This window comes from Theobroma cacao, chromosome 5, assembly GCF_000208745.1.
Source record: "Theobroma cacao cultivar B97-61/B2 chromosome 5, Criollo_cocoa_genome_V2, whole genome shotgun sequence".
Taxonomy (NCBI): Eukaryota; Viridiplantae; Streptophyta; class Magnoliopsida; order Malvales; family Malvaceae; genus Theobroma; species Theobroma cacao.
In genome coordinates this window covers 30,695,847-30,706,795 of record NC_030854.1, presented here as the reverse complement: position 1 = coordinate 30,706,795, position 10,949 = coordinate 30,695,847, and the positions used below count along the sequence as shown (strand labels likewise).

The 10,949-nt window shown below is 30.3% G+C and overlaps 2 protein-coding genes across 2 annotated transcripts; one reads left to right on the top strand and one right to left on the bottom strand.

Moving 5' to 3' along the window:
• Positions 3,690-6,295, bottom strand: LOC18599381 (rust resistance kinase Lr10). Its single transcript, XM_018120634.1, has 3 exons — positions 5,486-6,295; positions 5,096-5,122; positions 3,690-5,014 (listed from the first exon to the last, which is right to left on the bottom strand). The coding sequence occupies exons 1-3, from the start codon at positions 6,219-6,221 to the stop codon at positions 3,864-3,866; spliced, it is 1,914 nt and encodes a 637-aa protein (XP_017976123.1). The 5' UTR covers positions 6,222-6,295; the 3' UTR covers positions 3,690-3,863.
• LOC18599380 lies at positions 7,693-10,059 on the top strand. Its single transcript, XM_018120687.1, has 2 exons — positions 7,693-8,497; positions 9,936-10,059. The coding sequence occupies exons 1-2, from the start codon at positions 7,804-7,806 to the stop codon at positions 9,983-9,985; spliced, it is 744 nt and encodes a 247-aa protein (XP_017976176.1). The 5' UTR covers positions 7,693-7,803; the 3' UTR covers positions 9,986-10,059.

Below are 10,949 nucleotides of genomic sequence, written 5' to 3'. Positions count from 1 at the left end.
CAACTTATCTATCTCTTAAAAATAAAGATCAAGTCAAACATAATTTTTTTAGAAACTCTTAAAAAAATTAACTTTTTTTTAAAGAATAAAATTTTTAAAAAAAAAGCTTAAAGAAAAGCTACAGGAAAGAGCTTTCTCCTATTCTTTTAAAAATATATTAATTTTTCAGAAAATATCTCTCTCTCAATCAATCTCCCTCTCATCTCCTCTCTTTCTTTCTATAAATTATCATTTTTCAACGTAAATTGTGATTTCCCTCTCTTTTATCTCTCTACAAAAACTACTAAAAAAAAAGAAGATCCAACAATAGAATGTCAAAATCTATAATTTTTTTATTCTTACAAAGATTAAAAGAAAAAAAATCTAAAATTCAAAATTACATTCAGAAAAAAACAGAAGACCCAACAACAAAATATCAAAATCTAAAATTTTTTTTGTTCTTGCAAAGATTAAGAGAAAAAAAAATCTAAAATTCAAAACTGTATTTAAATACTATTTAAAAGTTTTCTTTCTTTTTCACCAAAAAATATTTTAATATTAAATACATCGTTTCCTTTTTTCTTTTTTTAGAAATTGAAGCATTATGATTCGATTGCTTACTAGATCAATAAAAATTTAATACTATTGCTACTATATAAGTTTGATAATTGTTCCGTTTCTTTATTGATTTATTTGATTTTAACATATAAAATTATATATAAACTTGAAGCATTACATTATAGTTTATTAGGTGATTGAAGATGACATATATTCTTTATGGTAATTTTAACCGAAATTAGAATTTATATAATTTATTTCGTTAAATAGTTTATTAAACAGTTTTAGCTTAATTCTAAAAGTTATTATTTTTTATAAAAGCTTAATAATAACTTTTAAATTTAAAATAAGCTAAGCCAAAATAAGTTTGTGAATTTTAAATAGATATTTTCTAATTGGTGAAAAGAATATGCGTAAAAACGTTTTCCATCATCTTCGTCTAGTCCCCTTTACCTATCTCATGCCTTGCCTCCTCTCAGTTTTTAACTTTGTAAGAGACCATTTAGGATTTATATTCAATGGAGTTAAACTATATATATAAAAATTATTAATAATTAAGTTTTTAAAAAACTATATATATAAATATATTAAATACACAAAAGTTATAAATACAAATCAACTCTAGTTTAACGAAAGTTGTCAGCGAGTTCTTATAGTTCGAAAGTGTTGTAAAATTTTTTAAATTATCAATACTACAAAATGTATTTTTATTTATATATTTAATTAAAGAATCATTCATTCAAGAATATCTCTTCAAAATTGATAATCTTATTTTTTAAGTTATTATTCTACATACATCAAATTGTTTTTTTCAGTAAAAAAATTTTCTAATAATAAATGAATACTCTATTATAATAACAATTTATCAAAAATATAAAAAACTAATTACAAATATTTTCATTTTTGAAAAAAGCAAGCAATATCACCCCTTTGACTTTTTTTTTTGGCATTTCTTTCATAAAATTACTTGTCATGTTCTTTTCTCTCAACTGATTCCTCATTTGCTTTTATTAGATATTATAATTTTTTGTAGGTGAGAAAAGTAACAAATGAGGTAAAAGATAACTTTTTAACTTATAAATATTTTTTATTTGTTGTTTTATAATTCTTTTTTAAAGTTTTAATAGATTTTATATTGATAAACAAATTAATTATAAGGCTCGTATTTTATAAATAATATTATACAAACTATTAATATGAAAAATAAGTCACTTTTTGTAATAATTATATTTTTACTTTTTCAAATATTTATAATGATGTGATATATATATTATTTTTTTCAATTTTAATGAAAAAAATATAAAAGGGTTAAAATTTTAAACTATTTTTGTAATAAAATCAAAGAGACATTAGGATATCAATAATGACAATTACCCTCATTGTCCCCAACCTGGATTCGTCCTTGAACCTTGTAGATTTTAATTGTGTCAAATTATATGAAGATGCCACAAAAAAAAAATATAGGAGTTTTATTTTAATTAATTAAAAAATGAAAATTTGAGTTAATTAATCTTCATATAATTTTAAAATCTCATTGATTAAGAAAACTAGTAATATCTTAATGTCACGAATCTCATATCTGTAAAAAAATGAGATGAATCTTGGGTATATAAATATAACCCTTTCATCACCTATCAGACATATTTTTTGGATTGAAAACACCAACTCATTATAAGTAGTATCAGACCCCATAAGAGAACAAAAAAATTAAAAAATATAATAATTCAGATTTAAATTAAAAAAAAAAGCTGAAGAAGTTAACTTTTATTGTGAGACACTTTGTTTGTGTATAAACAAAAAATAATACCTCTAACATTTTATTTTGTATAAATGATATAATTATATCTATTCGAACATAATATCAAACATAAAAAAATTAAAATGTAAAGTTTCCATACTCTTTATGAGATTAATTATAATTAGTTCAATAAAAAATGTTAAATGCAACCAAAATTTATAAATAATTATCGGGCATAATGACCAAGTAAGTTTTGGAGCTACAATAAAATTCTCATATACACTCTTACTCTTTTATTATGTCCATGTTGAGGGCTAACTGAGATAGGATCTGCAAGCAAGCAAGAAGGAAAATAGCACTCCGATGCTTAAGTCAATTATCAATCTTTTCAAACTCTTTAAACAGTTTTTTCAAAGGTGATTGTTAACCTAAACAACCTTTTTCAAAGGGATATATGCTGCAAATGCAATACATTGCTCTGGGGACTGTGGTTCAAAATGTGGGTCAATGTAGGCTAACTGCTTTTGAATTGCATTTAAGTTGTTGCAGTAGGAAGAGAGATGGAAGCATCAAATAGTTTGGTACCAGTGGCAGTAGCAGCAGGAGGATCTCATATGGCATTGGCGGATAGAAATATAGAACCTTGGCAATGGGTGTCTTTATTCTTGGCTCAGCTTTGACACTTGCAACTTTGGAAAGCTTATCTTCTAATTTTGGTATTAGGGGCCTTTGCCTTGGGTCTAGCTTTGTCTGGAAGTCGGCCTTTCAAAAAGAACCAGCGAAAAAGGAAGGGCCAAGAGATACACATGTGGAAGCCTTTGGTGTGCTATCCTATCATCATACCTTTTCTGGTGGTAATTACTTTTGCAACTTTTTTGGTGGCTCTGCTTTGAGTTTCTTTTCTTTTTGTTTTTTTAATCTCTTTATCTATTTTTCCTTATTTCTTTTCCCATCTCCTTCCCTATGGGAAACTGCCATCTTCTTCTCTCTTTGTGCTTCTATTTTGCCGTCTTAAATTTGAGAAAAAGTATCAAAATAATTCTCCTTTTATTTTTTATTTGTTGGGATTTTTAAGTAGAAACGTATTTAACATTGAAATCAATACATAAATAAATCAACTATAAGAGATAATATTTAATGTGGTTTTGTACCTATTATCTATATCTATAAAAGGGGAAAAATACACTATTAACCTAGAGGTTACAAAGAGTATAAATGTACCCTGATAATCATTTAATTATACCTTATATCCAAGAAATAATATTAATATTTTACATATTATTATTTTTATACAATATTCAAATTATTATGATTACTTTGGGTAATTGTAAATAAAATTGCATATGATTTTTACCTGATATCAAATTGGATGATCTTTAATTCTCAGTAATTAATAGTTGTTAACTAAATATGATAATATTAAATCATCCATGATAATAGAACTATGATAATAAGATCATTATGGTGATCTTAAAAGTCATTTCTAACGCTATCTAAGGTTTACAATTCCCAAGCACCAATTACAAAAGCTTCACCATAAAATATTACAAACGTTTTAAGTTCTACTCATTCAAATTCCAAACCTCTGTCATTCCTCTTGCAGATCGTTGATCTCTTCCATTTCCTGATGGACTTCGGAAATTACATCCAGCTCTTGTTGGCGTCGACGTCTTTCCGGTATAGAAGCATTCGGTCTTGTGCCTGTAAAGTCGAAAGAATTTGGTGGAATTTTGAGATGATCTTCTTTCCCTTCCAACATTTGCACCACCACTTCCATGGAAGGACGATCCACGGGGTGCCATTGGATGCACCAAAGTCCTACAGTGGCTAGTTTCTTGGCAATTTTACTACTTTCCTCTCCTTCGATTGGGATTCGTAGATCTTCCCCGTCTTCTAAAAGATTATGGATCCAATCAGGGTAGTAGGCTTCCACAGCATTATCATCTTTACCATCAATGTTTTTCTTGCCTCCTACCATTTCGAGCAATAACATTCCAAAGCTATAAACATCAGACTTGTAAGACACATTACCGAAATTCCTGGAGAACACCTCAGGTGCAATGTAACCGATTGTTCCTCGAGCTGTTGTCATGGATACTGCGCTTTGATCCTTCGAGCACATCTTAGATAGACCGAAGTCACAGATTTTTGGATTGAAATTGTGATCGAGCAAGATGTTGTGAGGTTTGATATCGAAATGAAGTATTCGTTGATCACAGCCTCGATGAAGATATTCGAGTCCTTTGGCTACACCAAGGGCAATACCCTGCAGCTTTTCCCAGCCAAGAAAAAGGGTCTTAGAGTCAGCTGAAGCAATGAACTTTTGCAAGGAACCATTTGGCAGAAACTCATAGACCAGAGCCCGTCTAAATCCATCAGCACAGAAGCCTACCAAGCGAACCACATTAATGTGGTGGATTTTTCCTATTGTTCCGACTTCATTGATAAATTCTTCTCCGTTCCCTTTGGTTTCATTGAGGACTTTAACAGCTACTAGAATTTCATTTGACAGCTTTCCCTTGAACACAGTTCCATAAGAACCCTGGCCCAGTTCTTCCTTGAATTGGTTTGTGATCCTCTTGATATCAGCATAGGAGTATCTTGTGGGCTTGAGAGCTTTGTAATCCTCCATAAACCTTTTTATTCTTATCTGGTTCTCCCTGTCTAATTTGTCTGATATATAAGCTTCATAGAGTGCCATAACAATTATTGCAAGCAAACACGAACCGAGAACGACACCTGCACATAATTCCAACAATTTGAGAGCAGTTTCTCTCAATCTTACTTATCATATTAATATTTAAGCAGGGTAACTTTTACCTGTGACTACTTGTCCTGTTGATGCCCCTGCATGGAGTACAATTGTAATACTATCATCAGTTCAAAAATCTGGACAAAACATCTTTCGATTCAAAACAAATAAATTTCAACTTATAAGCTAAATCATTCTGGAACATATGAAATTCAAACAGAATCAAATTGAAACGAATTCTTCTTTTCTTTTATTATCGGCATATTACTTGAGTCCAAGCTTCCAATTCCTATGTAAGAAATTGAATGGATCACGGTTTCATCCAACACATTTTTTTCTTTGAGAAGTGGTTGTTAGTTGAGATGTGATTTCAGCACCTCTTTTGCTTCAAATAATTGACGAAAACTTTAAAGTAAGAAATAGAGAATTTAAGAGAAAAGAAAAGACACAAGAGTTACCTCTGTCTCTGTGTTTAGGGAAGCACAAAGTTTGAGGTTCTGAGGCATTCTTCTTCCACCCACAAATCTTTCCTTCTTCCTTACAGCTTCCGCATTCCAATTTTGGTGAAGACCAACGAAATTGAATATCATGATTTTCGTAAAGTATATCTAGCGGAACTGAATAAACGTTATACATCTTGGTGCAAGAAAACAGAGAAGGCGACTTATCTATGGAATTGCTAGAATCAAGAGCAACAATTTGATGGCCAGCTTGACTGGGGAAGACAGGGTATTCCCATCGGTGAAATGTTCTCGAACAATTGAATAATGAATAATCCTGAAACGGTAAGTACCCGATCCCCCTTCCCCCTTCAGAAAAAGAGTACCGGAAAACAAAACTGAATGGAGAATCGGATAGATTCAGGAACTGAAGCCGTTTCAGAAGCGTGAGAGTTGGGTCATATAAATGAAGCATTTGTGACTGGTAATCAATCTTTGAAACAAATAGCTTCACAGAAACAGGCAGTTCGAGCACTGTTTCATTTTTTGTGGTGCAAGACAGATCAAAGCCAGTACGATAGGCGCAGTGATCGGGATGGATACCTTTAAGTTGGAAGGGGAAACGGACGGATGGTCCATGGCGACTGCATCTTAATTCCCGGCATTCCTGATTGATCTCTTTAGATGCTGTAGATGTTATTAACAAGTAAAAGAAGCAAAACAGAGGAACCATCTCTCCTATTGAACAGGCCATAAACCTGAATGATTTTCTCTTAGATTATAAGTTGTCACAATATATGCACCTTTTAGCCATAAACCACAGCTTCTTAGAACAAGTTGATTTATCACCAAATTTGGGATTTATTATTTTTTTGTACAAAACGTTATTAGTAGTAAGTTAGTGTTGTTTCCTTATTTTTTACCGCAAGAGGCTGAGGTAGACATGCCCATGCATGCACTCATGTCATATTATTTTCCAAAGTTGAAGAGAAAGTGAGAGTTGAAATGGCTAAAGACTGCTAGCAAATCATTTAGGTCTGAAGTTCTTTTTTTAATTAATTATTTTAAGTCTAGAGAGTCACGAAATTACCCAGTTAAATGAAATAATAGAGCAGCGAGTTAGTCTTGTAGTCACATATCAAAGATATTTCAATAAGTTGAACAAGAAAGATTGACTTGGAAATAGCTAGGAGACTTTGAATAAACCATCCGCAAATGATTCCAAGCTTCGTGGACAAATCTCTTAGAATGGATGATGCAATATTTTTCTTAGACGGGAATTAAAGCCAAAATACGCAACCTGATATGTAACGTCTTAGGCCATTACAGAGTTGGGCCTACTTTGCAGACTAAAACGCCGGTGTGTGGCACCTAATTTCCTTGAAAGATCTGTCAATTATAAGAGTGGGTGAGACTGAGCTGTCAAAGACTTTTGAGTAATTGACCCCAAGTTGCCTTGATTCTTATCCTAATGGTGTACCAGCTAATAGAAATTAATTAGGATATCCTAATGGAGTATTAGCTAATAGAAATTAGATATTAAACTGTTGAGAATATAGTATTGAGCGATAGAGATATATAAAAAAATTTTAAATTAAAATTTTGAAAAATTAAGATTATAACATTTGATTTATAAATATTTTATTGAGAATATAATATAAATTTTTAAAATTATTTTTAATGTATATTTGTATATTTTCAAACTTTATCCTTACATATTAAATAATTAGAACATCACAACAAAAACGTTACAACCTATTATAATAGAGTTTTGTCCAAAAGTTCACTAGGGCATTTTAGTTTTTATTGATTATTATCTTTTGCTCAATAATATTATTACAATATAATATCATTATATAATAACTATAATAACTATGATATATATATGTTATATATATCTAATCCCCTCAATTCAAATTTTAGTTCTTGTTCAATCCTCAAAACTTCATGAATTTTTTTTTTAAGAAATTCTATAGCTCATTTTTTTCCCTCCTCAATAGTATTTATATTTTTATTCGAAAAAAGAAATTCAAATTTAAATATTTAAATACGTGATAGATGCATTTGTATAATTCATAGACCAAATGTTGGGGGTGCTCTTTTACGGTATAATTAATTGTATTAATTCTTAAATCTTTTTGTTTCCTTCCATTATTTTGGTTACCATCTTTGTTAATTAAGTTTAGACAGAAGTGATGTCCCATCGTTTTCCTGTGTTTGAAAATACATTCCTAACAACATTAAAACACACAGCAACTTGCTGTAGTTGGGTAATTACCCGGCCGGCCTTTTCTTTCCTTCCTCCTGTCTCAGACGTCAGGGTATCCGCTATCACCATGCATTTGGGAAGATTTGTCTGCACAACGTTTTTCCTTCTACACCTATTTCTTCTTTGTTGCGGTGCTAAGACACTCCCTTACCGATGCCAGAAACCCTCTTCCTGCGGTCAAATTCTCAACATCTCACACCCTTTTGGATTGAAAGGTGATCCTAGAAACTGCGGTGAGAAACCCCGTTACCAGCTGGAATGCGAGAACAATAACACAATTTTTAACTCGAAAGACCTCAAGTACTACGTGCTGGCAATCGATTATCAGAATTCCACGATCCGAGTTGTTGATGCTGGTCTTCTTCAAAGGAACAACTGCTCCTCCCTTCCTTTTCGTTCTTTCAGTTCTTATGATCTCGAGGATCATGGCTTATGCCTACTGGCCATGGCAACAGTTTTATACTTGAGTTGTGAAAATCCAGTTGATTCTTCTCACTACATAGACACTAGGCCTTGTACCCATGGTGTTTATAATTCATCCAACAGATCCTCAATGGAAAGGCAATATTATTCTTATGTTATGTTGGGGTATCGCAAAGTGTCAGAGATTGCAGATCACTGCAAGATAGACATGGTAGTCAAGTCGTCTTCTCCAACAATATACAGTGAAAATCTTTCCTATGCAGACATTCACAACGAGCTCCTCTATGGAATTCAGCTTTGGTACGGGGAACCCAATCCTAATCCTTTCCGTTTTCTGCGTAAGTAATTTCGTATCCTGTTTCAAGCACTCATATATTATGTTGATTAAAAGCGAGGGGTCAATTTAAATTAAGGTTTTTTTTATAATTATTTAACAATGATTAAGTTAAGAAACATAAATAGATCTTATGTAATTATTTATATATTTTAAAATATATAAATTAGTTTAAAGTTTATTTTCTTAAAAATTCTTGTATTTTTTTTGAAAGGCAAGACAAAAAAATTCTTATATTTATATATATCTATTACATAAGTAAAAGTAAGCTCAAAGGGACTTCCTACTTTAGTCACGTGAAGGACATAAAAGAAAAGAAAAAAAATATTAAAGAAAGAAATGGAGAGGTAGAAAGAGAAATTAAAAAATAGGTAGAAAGATGGTCTAGTTGTATTAATTTAATGCTATTAAAAAATTCATAATTAAATAATTGTATAAAAATATTATTTTATGAAACAAGATGGTGAATTCAGTGATTAATATATGGTTTTTCATCACAAAGAATTTAGATTTTAATTTTTCATTTCCAAAGTTGTAATTGATAGAATTATATTTATATAAAAAACCAAACAAACCACCAAATATCAATTTTCAAAATGTATATTAAAAAAGTCAAACTGAAAAGAATAGTATTTTTGTTAACAGTAAAAAATATGTTATTTACTGAATACATAAAAAAATCACTCAAGAATTTGATGTGATACATAAAACATTGAAGGATTAAATGAAAAGTGTGAAAACTGTAATTACAATTTTAACTAAACTCCTAACCTCCTCAACCGATTATCTCTATCGTATCCCTTTTAACTAAACTCATCCCTCCCCCGCAGGCACTTTTTTTAAAATTTGTTTTTTTTCTCTATTTTCATTTTTTAACATATCAAAATATTAAAAATGTAGGATTTGTTTAAAATATTTAATAATTTATAATTAAAATTTAATATGATTATATAATTTAATTTAATTCAATTTTTTCTTTAATTTCACTTTTTAAATATTAAAATTTTAAAAAATATAATTTATTTAAAATATTAATGATTTATAATTACATAATAATATAATTTTCATTTTCATTTCATTTTATTAATATTTTAGAGAGAAAAAGAAAAAGAGAAAAATGAAGGTTGTTCTATGCTAGGTTAGGTTATAACATTTATAAGGTAGTAATTTCACAAAATCATTAATTCACAAAGCCAAAGAGCCTCTGCCCCTTGGTAGTAGCGAGACTCAAAATTCAGCAATGATATATGCGTCATCTATACTTCATCTTCATTTATTAGCCAATGATTTAATAACATTGATACTAGCAACCAACATGCACTACTAAACTTGGTCTCTGCCACTTTGAGGGATTATGTTTGTGATGGATAGCTTACGTCAGGTGCTAAAGTTTTTTAATTAACTACACATTACTAACAATCTTCTCTGCTTTCTAAATGCAGGTAAAATCCCAGACTTTTTTTTTTTTATAACGACTAGTGAGTATTCCTAATACCATTTATGTTAATGAACGTTTTATCTTTATTTCTTTAGTTAGATGTAGAGTAAAATACTATGACCTCTTAAGTTTTGACTATAATTTCATATGGATCTATTAGTATTCGAAATGGATAATTTGTCCGTATAAATGACGTTAACGGGTAAACATGAAATGTTTAAAATACCCTTTTTCTTTCTTCACTCTTTTCACTATTTTTCTTTTTCTCAAGTCTTTCGACAACGCTCCCTTACGTCAGTCGGTCACCTCGCGGTTGGATCTAGTATTCTGATCGCGGGAACATCAAAGGTAAGGTAAAGAGATTTTTTTTTTTGAATAGGAGAGAAAAAAAATTTTTAAAGAAAAAATTATAATTTATATAGTATGATAATTTTTAAAATTAATAAAAGATAAAATTATTCGAAAAATATTACGGCGTTATCAAATTAATGAAAATATTAACTATTGATTAACAACTAGACTTATGTGTTCAACAAAAGATATTCTTTTAAAGCGAATGATCCATTTCGAATATTAATAAACTCATATAAAATTATGATCAAAACTTAAGAAAATCAAAATATTTTATCCTTCGATCTACTATTTGGTCATCTCAATGTCTTTTATTTCATTCCCTGTCGTAACGTGCGGGTCCGGGAACCCGACCGCCAGACGTGAATGTGAAAACTTACTAAAAATTAAACTAGGAGTCGCCACCAATCTTTTTTTTTTTTTACTAGGTGCGATTGGCCACCTATTGACTCGATTCTAATCGATGAAAACTTAAATTAATTTTAAGCCCACCGAAAAGAACCTTAAACCGGTCTACAATTTTCTGGATCTAGGTTCGGGAGTACGGTTACGCCCGGGGAAGGATTAGCACCCCTCGGACGCCCGTTCCATGAACGGTACCATTTTTAGATTATCCTATTGGGCTTTAATTTTTAATTTCACTAGATTTCCTTAATTATTATTTTTT

Bases quoted from the DNA above. Each gene is read 5' to 3' on its own strand.
- LOC18599381 (XM_018120634.1), bottom strand. From the start codon at position 6,221: ATGGCCTGTTCAATAGGAGAGATGGTTCCTCTGTTTTGCTTCTTTTAC. The intron at 5,123-5,485 runs GTAACTCTTGTG...TACTCCATGCAG, and splicing joins CCCTAAACACAGAGACAGAG to GGGCATCAACAGGACAAGTA. The intron at 5,015-5,095 runs GTAAAAGTTACC...AATTATGTGCAG, and splicing joins AACAGGACAAGTAGTCACAG to GTGTCGTTCTCGGTTCGTGT.
- LOC18599380 (XM_018120687.1), top strand. From the start codon at position 7,804: ATGCATTTGGGAAGATTTGTCTGCACAACGTTTTTCCTTCTACACCTA. The intron at 8,498-9,935 runs GTAAGTAATTTC...TTCTAAATGCAG, and splicing joins TAATCCTTTCCGTTTTCTGC to GTAAAATCCCAGACTTTTTT.